General features: G+C 41.2%; 1 protein-coding gene across 1 annotated transcript in view; it reads right to left on the bottom strand.

Annotated features, from left to right (window-relative positions):
• itga10 (integrin, alpha 10) overlaps positions 1-14,736 on the bottom strand; it is a 40,200-nt gene that overhangs the window by 17,608 nt on the left and 7,856 nt on the right. The window contains exons 6-9 of the mRNA XM_039680171.2: positions 11,784-11,898; positions 11,571-11,698; positions 8,098-8,246; positions 1,602-1,752 (exon numbers count right to left, since the gene is read on the bottom strand). Coding sequence (XP_039536105.2) covers positions 1,602-1,752; positions 8,098-8,246; positions 11,571-11,698; positions 11,784-11,898 — 543 coding nt within the window. The remainder of the gene's footprint in view (positions 1-1,601; positions 1,753-8,097; positions 8,247-11,570; positions 11,699-11,783; positions 11,899-14,736) is intronic.

The following is a 14,736-nucleotide window of genomic DNA, read 5'->3' as shown; positions in this document are numbered from 1 at the left end:
ATTAATATGATTTTAAAAAGAGGGAATATGAGAGAATAAGAATTTGTTTTAAGAATAACAGAATCAGTGTTGTTAACTCAAACTATTAAGAATTTATTTCCGTTGATTGAAATAAAGTAGAAATAGAATAAATTTAATAGAAATGAAAGTTGCCAACTAACTGAAATAAAATAAAGAAGCTTAATAGAAATAAAAAAACAAATAAAAATGACAAAAGCGCACAAAATTGCTAAAATTTAAACTAAAATGAGAATGAAAACTGAAAAGGGCTCATTAAAAATATTGAAAGGTAGGCCTATTATGATAGTATATTATACAGTAAAAAAAATCCTAAAATAACACCGAACAACATTTATTGGTACTTGTATTTATACATTCTGAATGCCTAAACTACTCTTTTTTAATAGCAAATGTCATTGTTTGTTTTTAGAAACTTTAGCCACATCTAGTAATTGTAATGATGAGCAATGGATGGTTTTACATGTGGTTACCATGGCATTCTTACAAATACCACAATTAAAATATGCAAGAGCTCTCCATGAATCCTCCTTGAGTTCAACCAAACTATCAGCTTTCCTCCAATGAAAAATAGATTCTTTTGGACTTAACTCTGATTGTAGCAAAAAAAAAAAGTTTGCCTGCAGACATTACAAGGTATGACTGCAATCATGAACAGCCTGATGTAAGGAAACCAATATCTGTTAAGAATAAGTTCCACTGTCAGACTATTTTAAAGTGTCTAATTTCTGAACCAGGAGTGACACCAAACAAAAATGCTAAAAGAGACTGCTTTCAAGACTGCTTTCAAGTTTGCAAGTTTAAAATAACCCGTCCTCTATTAACCCGTTAAATGGTTGAGTCAATGTGAATATGTGAATATATACGCTCTATATAAAATAGATGTTGTTGATGTTATTAGTTGTACTATTGTACTTATTAGTACTATCTCATATGCTTATTATTCTTTTTTTCAATATAAACTTTTGGCCCGATCACTTATAAACGTCATAGCACTCTTCTCAATAATCCGCATGATTTGACACCTTGTCTACGACAAGCAGTGCGGGAGGAGTAATGAGCCAAAGTTTACACTTGTAGTAAGATATAGATAAATAGATTACTAAAGGGAAGAAATGCATTTTGGCTACACTGACACCCCAGGCTCTAGTGAAGGCAGCTTCGCTTTGTCTTTTTCTTGTGCTACTGTGGTTTAGGGTGGCAGTAAAGGGGCGCAGTCTGCCTACTGACACACCAAGAGGGGCAGGGTGTCAGTCTAGAGAGGTTTTAGGGTGTGGTTCATTCCTCTGTTGGTGAGGCACCCCCGTTTAAGTCTATTTCTGAGCAGCAATAATGTGGTTATGATTGTTTAAAGAATGAAAGAAGACAGCTTTATCATTCAAGCACAGACAGAGAGTGAGAGAACCGGGTGGAGCTGAGCAGAGACACTGAAAATAGAGCAGTGCCAATTATGGTCAGTTTAAGTGGAGATCTGATATTCAAGCATAGACTCTGCTGCTCGCTGTTTTTTTTTAGGAGGGGTTGTAGGTTTTTTCCAGCAGGGGTCAGGTTTAATTATAGTATGAATGTGTATTTGTACTCACAGCGATGGCATATCTGGTGATGTTACGTTTCTCACATTCAATCAGAGCCTCAGGAAGGTCTTCCCCATCATGGGACTCTCCATCTGTCACGACTATCATAACTTTAGTGGCCCCTTCCCTTGCTCCTCTGTCTGGACTGAAGGCCTCCGTGCTAGACGTGAGTGAGAAAGAGATAGGACAGTTAAACACAAGCATTTGGGTCAGTAACATGTTTTTTAAAGACATTTTAACAATGATCAAATCAGTAAAAAATAAAATTGATGAAATGTTAAACAAAATTCAATTATTTCAAATAAACGCTGTTTTCTCTAACTTTCTATTTATCAAAGAATTCTAAAGAGAAAAAAAAAAGCAGCAAAACTTTTTATCACCAATAATAAGAACAAATGTTTTTTTTGTTTGTTTTTTTTAGCAGAAAATCAGCATATTAGAATGATTTCTGAAGGATCATGTGACACTGAAGACTGGAGAAAGCATGCTGAAAATTCAGCTTTGCCAATACAGGAATGAATTACAATTCAGTTAGAGTACAGTGGCCCTAATAGTGTTGCTTGAATAGTTTGTTTGTTCTATATTTAAGTAAAATAAATGTAGTATGGTTTAATATTTTGTTATACCGTATAACAAAATATACATTTTAAGTGCAGCTTAAAGGGACTTTGTGTAGGAATTTCTCCCATCTAGAGAAATTGTATTTTGCATTCAAACGAATTGTGCTCTCCAGCGCCTAGCTTTTTAAAATGCGTGTTGCAACTACGGTAGCCGATATGCATCAAAAAGCTATGTCGGGCTGTCTTCTAATAGCACTTCATCGAGTTTTCCTTCGGGTGAACAGGTTTGTTATTTCAAAAAACTGCAACTTGACACAACGAACAAACGAATGTTACAGTGTGAATTACTGACGGTGAAAAACATGAACTAATTGTAATTAGTAGTTATGCCTTCTTTATTTAGTTATGTAATTTTTGTCCCTCTCTGCTATTATAATTTTTCAAGATGGCGGAACTACATGGAAACCTCTGTGGGCCTACCCATCCCATGTATTTAAAGGTAATAAATTCTTCGTTTATGAGGATAAGTCAGATTCTTTGCAGATGTATTTGTACACCATTGAGGACATATTTATGAATAAAAATATTGATTTTAGATAATAAAATACCTAAAAAAAAGTACACATTGTCCCTTTAAGTTTCCAAATACGTTTTAGGGACCCTTGTATAATTCCTTCAATTTGAAGATGTATATCTATCTGAAAACAGTCCATATTTCTTATTAAAGTTCACACAAACACAAACTAACATGCAGCAGGTTTCTGTGCTGCTTGTGTAAGGGTGACCAGCATTTTTCAAGATGTAAGTTTCGTGGCACAGCCAGCGTTAGTTAACTTAGTGATTTTCAGGCGGTCGTCCAGACTCTAGCTAAATATAACTATGTGGCTACCCGCAAGAGTGCAGAGTTTAAAAACAACCAGAAGCCTTCTGCCTAATTACATCCAGTGGAGGAGAGAGGAGAGGAGAGGAGAGGAGAGGAGAGGAGAGGAGAGGAGAGGAGAGGAGAGGAGAGGTAGATGTAAAAAGGAAGGAAACAAGAGTGAAAATACCATCATGACAAGGTATCAAAATGCTTTGAAAAACAAGATGGTTCTCTGATTTTCCACACAAGAGAAGATCTGACAAAAGAGCAAGGGACTGTTTTGATGTGGTATGTGAAAAGGAGAGGGCAGATTTTAATGGTGGAGAAAAATGTTTGTTTCATGATGAGATTTATACACAAGTTGTTGTGAGGGGCAGACATCTTGAAACAAGTCTCGATTATTAGAAAAATTTGTTACACAGATGTTTCAGACTGGGATTTTATGAAATTACTGAATATCATTACAAATATATAAATATAATATAAGTTTCAAAAGAATTTACATTAACATAGATTTAAGTTAACCATAAATGCTTGTCTGTACATTCAATTGTCGGTACTTTACCAATATTTCAAAGACAATAATTATGAATTTAACTGAAAAAAATGTACTGAAATCAAAAAAACAAACAAAAAAAAAACTGTTTGCATTTAATGCAAATTTAAACTGTCATACATTTTCATTTTCAAAGAAAGAAAGAAAGAAAGAAAGAAAGAAAGAAAGAAAGAAAGAAAGAAAGAAAGAAAGAAAGAAAGAAAGAAAGAAAGAAAGAAAGAAAGAAAGAAAGAAAGAAAGAAAGAAAGAAAGAAAGAAAGAAAGAAAGAAAGAAAGAAAGAAAGTTAGTTTCAGGGAAAGTGATTTGAGCAAATAAGTCTGTTAATTGTCGAGGCTGGTGTTATTTAAAGGCTGCTGTGCTTTTATTGAGTGCTACATCTGGACTTATGTGGTTTTTAACTCGCACTCTCTTTTATTTTACTGTGTTTAGAATTAATTACTATATTTGAATTCTCTCACGTTCATGAGTGTGTGTGAATGTCTGAACATGGTCATGTGTGTTTGAACAGCTGCACGGGCGAAGGCAAAGTCTACTGGATGGTGACCACACCTGCGGCTCTGCTGAGCCAGCTCTCTCCTCTCTCTACATCAGCAAACCTGAATGTTATCACAACCTTCCCAACCTCACCCAACTCATGCTATCACGTCAACTACCATGAGAGAGTGTGTCTGACTAATGTGCCCCTTCTAAAGAATGGAAAGTCTTAAATGAGTATTTAATTGTGTAGAAACAAAGACAGCACACCACAAAACATAAACAATCCCTCACATAGTAAAAGAACTGAAAGACCTGCTACGATTAAAAAAAGGTCCACGGGACCCTTCTATTTGTGTGGAGAAGACAAAATGAAGGATTGTGTTCAGCACTGACAGAGATTTTTGACTAACATTTCCTGAACATTTTTTATTCAGTTTCATTGCTAACCACACACTGTAAGTCATGTAAACTGAGTGTTTGATTTGCTAAAAAGAAACGCTCACAAAAGTAATTTGTTTGAGAAATTCTTCAAAAATAAAATAGATAAAAAGTTGTTTTATTGTTTTAATATAATTGTTTATTGTTGTTGTTATTATTAACATTATTGCTGTTGCTGTAGTAGTAGTGTACTTTAAACCCCAAAGTTTTGCTTGAATAGTGTTTTTGTCTTTGTCCAATATTACTGCAAAATATTTGCCTGGATGCACACCGAATTTTGCCCCGCCCACAACATTTGAGGATGGGAAGTTCGGTCTGGACCCAGCGGCAACATTCTAAGTCCCATGGACTTTTATTGTATTTTTCGATAGGTTCCAAGTGGCTGACAGCTGTGAACTGACAACAAATCGTTCCTGACCCACAGGTCAGAAAAAGGAGAGCTTCCCCCGATTTACGAGGTTGGGAAAGACCTTGCAAGCGTTTCCGCCCACCTCTCACTTGCTCTCCTTCTCTAAACCAGTCACTTTCACCACCCAGCGTGTTTCGAAGTGCAGTTACTACTCAACTTTGTTCAAACCTGTCTGGAGCAGGAGGAAGGAGGTGTGTTTAGCTGACTCGCCTTGCCTCCGACACGTTTAATACCTGCCGCTCGCATCCTCTGAGACACTTTCGATTTTCTTCAGGAGCAGGCAGACAGTGGTACCTCCCACTATCTATCAGGACGTCAGGTGCTCTTCTTCACGTTTGACCACGCCACCCCACAGGAGTTAGTGTGTCACCCTAACACAGGTATATCCTCCGCATTGCAACGCTCCACTTCTTCTATCACATTTCTTTCAAGAATGGAGGCGTCTGCCAGGTGTATCGCCTAGGATCCTCCGCACGGTTCAGCTCGGCTACACACTTCAGTTCTGTCGCCCGCCCCCTTGCTTCAACAGAGTCTTTCCAACTGTAGTCAACAGCACCTTAGAGGCTTCTGTACTATAGCAGAAGATTTCATCCCTTCTCCTCAGGGGAGCAATAGAAGAGTTTACTCCGAAGGAAGTCGAGAAAGGCTACTTTAGCCGTTACTTCTTGGTTCTGAAAAAGGGCGGAGGTCTGCGACCAATACTAGACCTGCACCGGCTAAATTTCTCCCTTTACAAATTCAAGATGTTGACACTAAAAGTTATCATATCTCAAATTCGAGCAGGGGACTGGTTCATGACAGTAGATCTGAAGGATGCATATTTTCATATTCAGGTTGTACGGCGAAACAGGAGGCTCCTCAGGTTTACCAGTACAGGGTTCTTCCCTTTGGTCTCGCTCTAGCGCCAAGAACGTTCACAAAGTGTATGGATGTTGCTCTGGCCCCGTTACGGCTCCAGGGCATCCGTATACTCAACTACCTGGACGATTGGCTCCTTTTAGCCCACTCCAGGAAATTAGAGCTCGCACAGTTGCTTCCAAGTCCTTTCAATTTGGCGGGACCCTCTCTTCTTTCGGAAAGGGGTCGGCACGGGTGCAGTTTTCCATTGCCAAATGGTTACGAGGGACGCCTCTCTGACCGGCTGGGGTGCTGTTTTCAAGGGCAGGCCAGCATGTGGGATTTGGACTGGAGAGACTCTCTCTTGGCACATTAAAAGCTTGGAGCTGACAGCTGTTTCCCCTGGCCCTTCTTCACTTTATCCCCTTTCTCGAAGGATACCATATCATTGTCAGAACAGACAATATGGTGGTAGTGTCTCATGTAAACCGGCAGGGGGTTCACGGGCGCCCACCCTGGACAGGCATGCACGCCACCTTCTCCTATGGTCTCAGGGCAAGTTCCTTTCACTGAGGGCAGTCCATCTTCCTGGGATCCTGAACCCCGCAGCAGATTTTTTGGTTCTCCCTGAGCCCCCCAGCACCAGTGGGGATAGATGCATTCCCCACCCTTGGGCCGATGCAGAAACTTAATGCATTCCCACCTGTCAAGTTGATCTAGGCAGTTCTGTCCAGAGTGAGGGAGAGCGGAGATTCCGGTCAGGGAGGATCTGCTGTCCCAGCTTCAGGGCAGGATATGGCATCCTCGCCCCGAAATTTGGAAGCTATGTGTATGGCCCATCAGAGGCCACTAGCTTTAAGCTTTGGTCTTCCCGCTGACGTCCAGGAGACCATTGCGAGTGCAAGAGCCCCTTCCACAAGAAGGTTATATCTCTCCAAGTGGAGGCTTTTTTTCTGACTCTCAATCTTACTCTTTTGATAGCCATGGCTTCTTTGAAGCGGGTGGGGGATTTGCAAGCTGTTTCTGTTAGCAATACATGTATAGACTTTGCTCCTGGTCTGGTCAGGGTGACCGAAACCGGGATATGTGCCCAAAGTATTGCCCATAGCATTCCGGTCTCAGGTTATTAACCTTCACTCTTTCCAACCTCCTCTTTTTGTCTCTGAGGAGACAAGCTTTATTTGCTCTGCCCTGTCCAAGCATTGAAGTTATACGTGGATCACTCTGGCGGCTGGAGAAAATCAAACCAGCTCTTGATATGTTTTGGTACTGGCCGTCGCGGGCTTACTGCATCAAAGCAGAGAATTTCCCACTGGGTTACAGAGGCTGTTTCACTGGCATAAGAGGTGTGCGGTCTGCTTTCACCTCTTAGCATCAGGGCACATTCCACCAGAGGGGTGGCTGCAAGCACTTTTTAGAGGTGCCCTCCTGGAAGACATTTGTGTAGCGGCAGGCTGGTCCTCTCCGCACACTTTTGTCAGATCCTACAGTTTGGATTTTGACATGACTCCAGGTTCCCAAGTTTTATCTGCTTGAACCAGTTGTGTGAGCCATCTGGTCTTTTTTACTAGTTATGGCAGCGCTTAGCTTGCCGAGTTTGGTATTTCGTTCCCACTGCGTTCCCACTGCACACCGTTAAGTGAACCTATGAAAGAGAACGTTGTGAGAAGCAGCGTTCGCTGCCAAGCTCCTTGCTCTGCCGACAAGCTTCCTTTTTCGCCAAGGAAATCTGAGGAGCAGATTTGTAGATTTAGATTTTGTAGATTTAGTTGTAGATTTAGTAGTGGTGTTGCATTTGGTTCCTCTATTTTCTCTTTTGAAAAAGGAAGTGATATGTTCTCAATGGGTTGGTCCTATTAAAATGCATGGCTTGACTTTAATTAGACTAGATTGTTCAAATCTCATTTTTTTCAACAGTAGTGTTTTTCTCCACCAGTCACTGAAAAATTTGAGACGAGTTTAATTTTGTGAGCTTTTGCTTTTGTGGTCAACAAAGTGATTCAGCATTAATGCCAATAATGAAGAATGACAGAAGCAGAAATGACAGGAATGGAAGGAGTGTGAATGGGACACAGAGAATGAATATGAGCCTCTTTAAACAAATCTTTGCTCATGCATGCAAGTCTCCAGGGAAATAATGGAATTACAGTTTTGAGAAGGCACCTTCAAAAGCATCAACATAAAAACAAAGGCACTATTGACCAGACAGACTCAACTATTCTACACACGTTACATTATCTCTGGATGTGGTGGGGATCATGGAAAGGGCAGAATGTACATAAAGCGATACCTTTCAAAAAGGAGAGTGAGAGAGAGAGAGGGGGCTGTGCTAGATTTGTTTTCAAAGAGAAGAGGGTCGCCATACCAAGCCATTTGGATGGCGTATGCAGTGCGGGTCTCCCGTCCCTCCTGACGACTGATGTTCTTGGCGGCTTCAACCACTTTTGCTGTTGTCTGATAGTCCCTGAGAGACCATTCATGTACTGAGATCTCCCCATACTGCAGGACACCAACCTATAGACCATGGTCACAAACAGTGAAGTTAAAGTTGATAAGTGTCATTTCTGAAGTAATTTTTTTTTTCCCCATCTCAGTTATATTTTAGGAAGGTCATCATATTTGGGCTCCTATTATATATATATATATATATATATATATATATATATATATAAACACTAGCAGATGTTTGAGGTAATTTGCTGTTAGTAACACAGAAGCAGTAATTTGTGCAGAGTGGATAACTCTAGAATGAGATGTAGATGAGTTTGGCATCTCCACTATGCGCTCCGCCCCACCAACACGAAGGCCCAAATCTGCCGGAGCAAGATATGCGCCACAAACCAGAGGAATTTCCTTTTACCTCGTGTTGCCCCCAGCCTGCCTACTGCCTTAAATATCTCACATAAAAAAATACAGGCTAGGAACATAGATTCACACATTTATCTATCCGTCTCTCTCTCAATCCATCCAACTACACTATTCATGGATCCATCAGTCCATCTTCTCTTTATTACTTTCTGGTTTCACACACTGCCACTAGTACACATTCATACATTTGTTGTCCCTTCTGTCTTTCTCCTCTTGAAACCACAACTTCTGTCTATTCACATTAACATTGTCATCTATTTTATTTCATTCCCTGTTTCTGTTTGGGCTTAGTTCTCTCTGCAGACTGGCTTGTGGTTCTGTTACTCACAGTCGCTCAATACATCTAAGCTAGATCTGTGATAGATCTGCCATTGATAAGATTTATGGTTAAAAGTCAGTTCTACAAAATCTGTCATTCTGTTACCTAAAAGCATATCGTTTTAAAAGAAGAGGTTTTGTTAACTCTCTTTGCTCAATGCTAATGCATATTATGTTCTGACCAATGAATTTCAATGATTTTTCCAGTCATTTGTAAATATTACGAAATGAAGGTCTTTAATTACAGATTTTATTTTAAAGAAGATGTTATTAACTGTCAAATACTTTCTAGGCCTTTGGCTACATGTTCTTGAAATTATATATATATATATATATATATATATATATATATATATATAAACATTTTTTAATTGCAGAATGTGTCAAACTGTCACACTAAGATGAGTTAATCAAATCAAAAGTGTGATTTTGTGAAAAGTGTGACAAAGTAATACTCAACCAAAAGTGATGTTAACTCAAGCTCAGATCTTCTTCTGAACTTGGTTAAATCAAAGGCCCTGTTTACAGCTGGTGTTAAGATTTTGTGTTTCGGTCGATCGGATCACAATTCCCGTTTACATCTGGTGTTTTTATGCGTCTCGAGCACTTAAGGCTGATTATTGGTTTTTGGGGGTGGCAAACCCAAATCCTTTCTACCCGGACGTGCATGAAGAGGTCATGAGATCGTGGGAGTCTCTTTTGACTTTTCATGACTGCTCAGCGGCCTCTTCTGCCTTCTCTGTCCTCGCGGAGGCCGCGGCCAATGGTACACTGGGGTTCCCCTCGGTGGAGTGTTTTGTGGCAACACTTATGTGTTCCCACAGTGCCTCCACCTGGCGTGCCGACCCTAACCACCCCTCCAATGCCTGTAGGTTTTTGTCTACTCAAGTGGCAGGGACCTATAGAGCTGCGGGGCAGGCTGCCACCTCACTGCATGTTATTGCCGTCCTTCTGGGTGCTCAATGACATGCACGAGGGTAGGGCTGATTCAGGGCTCATCCAAGAGCTGCCTGCAGTCACTGACCTTGCTCTATGAGCGATGAAGGTGACCGCACACTCCCTGAGTCAGGTGATGTCCACATACCTGCTCAGACATCTCTGGCTTAACCTGGTTGATGTGTGCGAGGCTGAGCAAACCCGTTTCCTCAATTCCCCCATATCCCAGGCTGGCCTCTGCCCAACAGTTCTTGGTCACCCAGAAGTGGACTGTGGCTACCAAACTTGTCTGACCCTGCGGCCATCTGCTGCCAACCAGCCGCCGTCTCAGACACCTCAGTCCACTTGCTGCCGAACGCGCCCTCCTGCGACATTTCACGGGCAGCTCAGATATGGGTTGCAGGTTGCAGGGCCACACCTTCCCCCAGCCGGGGGAGAATCTTTTCTTCAAAGAGATACATCCCATCTCTGAGCCCCCAGAGGGTGCGGATGACAGTGTGCGCCACTTACGAGCCTTGCCACTCTTATCCCCCTCTGTCCCTGAGCTCGGATGACAGTGTATGCCGCCCCCAGGCCATACGACTCTCATCCCGCTCTGTCGCCATCCTCCTCTTGTTCCCTTTTGGGACCTCTCAGTGGTTCTAACTGCCCTGCCGAGTGCTCCCTTTGAGCCTCTGCAATCAGTGGAGCTTAAGTTCCTGTCAATGAAGACAGCACTCCTGGTTGCATTGGCCTCCATTAAGAGGGTAGGGGACCTGCATTCGGGCCGGCCTTTTCACACGTGATCCAGAGAACCCGGCCTGGATATGTGTCCAAGGTTCCTACCATTCCTTTCTGGGACCAGGTGGTGAACCTGCAAGCGCTGCCCCTGGAGGAGGCAGACCCAGCCTTGGCACTGCTCTGTCCAGTACGTGCTCTCCGCGCCTATGTAGACAGAATGCAGTGTTTCAGGACCTCAGACCAGCTCTTTGTCTGTTATGGTGGGAAGCTGAAGGGAAAGGCTGTTTCCACGCAAAGGCTGTCCCACTGGATAGTGGACGCCATTGCTTTGGCATAGCAGCAGCAAGGTCGTCCGTGCCCCCTTGGTGTGAATGCTCACTCCACTCTGAATGTGGCATCCTCTTAGGCTCTAGCACATGGCGCCTCGCTAACAGACATCTGCAGAGCTGCAGGCTGGGCGACACCCAACACATTCGCCAGATTCTACAATCTCCGAGTGGATCTTGTGTCCGCCATGTACTCGCTTCAACCAGCCCAGCTGGTAGGACCCGCTCAGGTGTCTTCGCTTGCTCGCCATTCCACTGCACAGACTGGATACGTGCAATATTCTCCTCAGGTGAGCCTCACAAGCCCTGAGTTCCTCCAACACTGCTGACGTCGACGCCAGTGTCTATTGCCTGTGCTTTGGCTAGGTGCCTCCCGTGTACATGGTTCCTCCTCTGAGCGACCCCCACATGTGTATTTTCTGGCTACCGGCTACCGGCTACCTTTGGAAGTGGTCAAAAGTGGCAAAGCTCAAAACGTTTAGACCCCATTTATACCTGTATTTAGCGTGGTCCACTTGTGATCCGATCGACCGAAACGCATCTTAAATAGGGCCAAAAAGAGGAACCATTGTTAATTAAAATCTAGAAAGAACATATATATTTTCTTAAATCCCTCAAAACACACATGAAAAAAATAAATAAACAGGAACTTCATGTAAAAAAAACATACCTGCATTTGCTCAGGGCTTATGTGGAATTTGCTGAGAATGTTGCTAAGGAAGTTCTGCACCTCAGACCAGGGATAGATACTATTAGAACCATCTAAAACAATCACTATGTCCATGTAAGTGGTGCACCCTGTTAAAAATACACACACAAAAAAAGTTCAGTTAAATATGGTTGTTTCATTAAAACAGGTTAGGTGAACAGAGGTTTATCTCACTCTGGGCAGTGGGTGCAAGGATGTCCTTGGGCTTCATGTCGTTGGTGACAGACGCACAGATTCCTGTGCTAAACAGAGATGTACCACATTCCTGGGACCACAGTGGAGCGCAGGCCTAAAAGAATACAGAAAAAAAGTATTTTTAAACAAGTCATCCAACATCTGTAGTACCTTTATACTAAATATTAAACACTTATGTTACACTGCAGACTTATTATGCACAACAGCTCACAGAACATGTTGATATGTGCACAAATGAGGGATTTTGTTAGTATTGCACGTTAAATTCTCTGTGTATGTTAAGTCTGATATTTGTACATTTTTCTGACAAATTTCTTCTGTTTAAATAGGGGGAGGGAAGAGCTATGTGCTGGTCAGACCAATCAAATCTACTGAAGTAAAATGAGCAAGGGAAAGTAGGAGAGAGAAACAGAAATAAGGAAAGAAGCATAGAAGAAAAGACAGCCTTGATGATCATAAGATACTGTCTCAAATCAATGAATCTTTTTTAGAAAACTTTCACATACAGTAGTATTATAATGTAATATAGACCTATACAATGGATGTGGATTTCAGATCATTTTTAAGTGTAAGTTTTTGGAATCATTTGATGAAAAATATGTAGAGTTTAGGTATTGTTGAGATCCCTTTTGAAACTTTGGTTCTTTATTTGAGTCTGAATTATTTGGTCATTTGCTCTTCAATTCATTTCACTGCTGTCTATGATAATTTGTAAATGTTCTTCCCTTTGGGAAATAATCACTAAATTGGTTAGACAGAGAGAAAGAATGAGACCGAGAAGAAAGGGAACAATATGAACAGAGAATTGTTGATAAATGTCGGTTATTGTCATAAATGCTTTAACAGAGTTGGCGGCTGCTCCTGCAATAAAGCAATTTAAACGTACTTGGTGGGAATTGGGGGGAGAAGGGAAAAAAAACCCATAAAAAATTACATCTTCAAAGTGTACCATTTATGTGCCTGAAAAACCATTGTGAGGATTGGTGAGGGAAAGAATGGAGAGAAAGAAAACATACCAAAAGTTGAAAGAGGGAGAATGAGACAAAAGAAAGACGTGTTTGGAAGAAGTGGTTAAGGGGGGTTAAAAGTTCTGCAATTCCCCACCCTGTTATTATGAAAGCCTGTAACAGAGGGATGGGAGGATGGAGAAAGGGAAAGGAAAAGGGATAGAATGAGTGTGAGAGACAGAATTGAAGTGGCCATGAGGGTGAGAGGTGCTATGGCTTTTCCCCGGCCTGTCATTACAAAGGGCTTGAGTCACATTCTTATCCAGTTATAGCACTGACCAAAAGAACAAACACCGCCTCACAAATCCTCAATCAGGTACATTCAAATAGATGATTTGGTTAGTGATATTTGAATGTGCAATGAGGGAGCTCATTACAACCACATTGTGAGTGCTAGTTTTAGTTGGCATACACCATGGTGAACTATGTGTGACTCCATCCTCAAAAGCTGTGCTCACTTGCTCTCCGTTTAACCCCTCTGTCACACAAACACATATACAAAAACATATTTTTCTTTTAACACACACATACCCAGACTCTCCCTGCCAAAACATTTGCTTGCTCTCATAAAAAGTCTGACTACTGGCGAAAGCCACCCAGCAATTCCACCAAAGCCACAGTGGAGGGGCTCCAGAACTGGACTGATCTGGTTCACTGCGTTCTACCCCACACAAAAAGCTTTGTGTATGTGGAAGCGTGTGTGTGGGTAAAAGAATGTTACAGGCTGAAACCATCAATATATTAAGAACTAGCTGTTCTGGTTGGGTTTTAGGTCAGGTGAGGTTCTTGGTTTTATGTGTTTCTGTATCCATCCATCCATCCATCGACCCTATAGCTTAGTAGTACAAATTGATGTGATTCTCTTGTTCAACTCATTGAAACTATGACCCAACTGCAGTAGATGTAGTAGTAGTAGTTCACCCAAAAAGAAAAAATTCTGTGAGTGTCACTCACACTCATGTCATCCCAAATCTATATGAATTTGGTTCAACTTTGAAAAACATAAATGTAATCTATATGAATCAAGTGGTTTAATCAATTTGAATCTGTTCATCATCATCTGTTCATCGAGATTCTGGAAAATACACGGATAAAGTGATCCGAGATAAATTTGACCCGGGTTCTTTTGATTTTGGTTTATTCACACTGCAAGTGATTTTCCGGAATTAGAGAGTGGGTTCACATACAGCCCGTAAAAATCCAGCAAAGACATGTGACATCAATGTGAGATGTAATGTCTCAGCAGCGTCTTAAATTTGGCGTCTTAAGTTCGGCATCGATCCCGGCATCAATCCCAGGTCGTGTTTGCATTCACACAGAGGGTGTTCTGGCAATATCCCAGGATCAACGTGAAATGTGAAAGGGGCTCTATAAAGCACTTGTGTCTGCAGAAGACTTAACTTAAACTGCTCAATTTATATTGATTAATTGTACGATGTCTTATTTTGTACTTTTTGTTTAAATTTTGGATGGATGAAAAAAATATGAAACATCTTCAGAGGGTGAGTAAATTATGAAAGAATTATTTGTTGGGGGGGGGGGATATTCCTTTAATATATAATGGAGGGAAAGATTATCAGTGAATACTGACATAAATTGGCTTCGGGGAAGATTATCTGAATTATAATTGGATTATAGCACACAAGTTGAATGGACATGCAATGGAAGAGGGCAACTGAGTACATTTAGCTAAATTTCTAATTTTGCACACCACAGACAAACAAAAAAGTAATAGGGTTTAGAATGAAACAAGGGTTTGTAAATTATGATCAAATTGTCTTTTTTCTGTGAATTGTCTCTTTAAGAACACCCTTTTAGAGACAAAACTGACTCTATAATGTGTCATTTAAATAGTGGCCACTGTTTTGCAGGTGCGGTCACATGCACAAAGATGGTGGTAATAGCAGATGGTAGTGGCTAAATGA

The sequence above is a fragment of the Pimephales promelas genome, chromosome 12, assembly GCF_988280905.1.
Source record: "Pimephales promelas chromosome 12, fPimPro1.hap1.1, whole genome shotgun sequence".
In the NCBI taxonomy this organism is placed as follows: Eukaryota; Metazoa; Chordata; class Actinopteri; order Cypriniformes; family Leuciscidae; genus Pimephales; species Pimephales promelas.
Note: the sequence above shows the minus strand (reverse complement) of the source record. Positions and strands in the feature narration are given on the sequence as shown.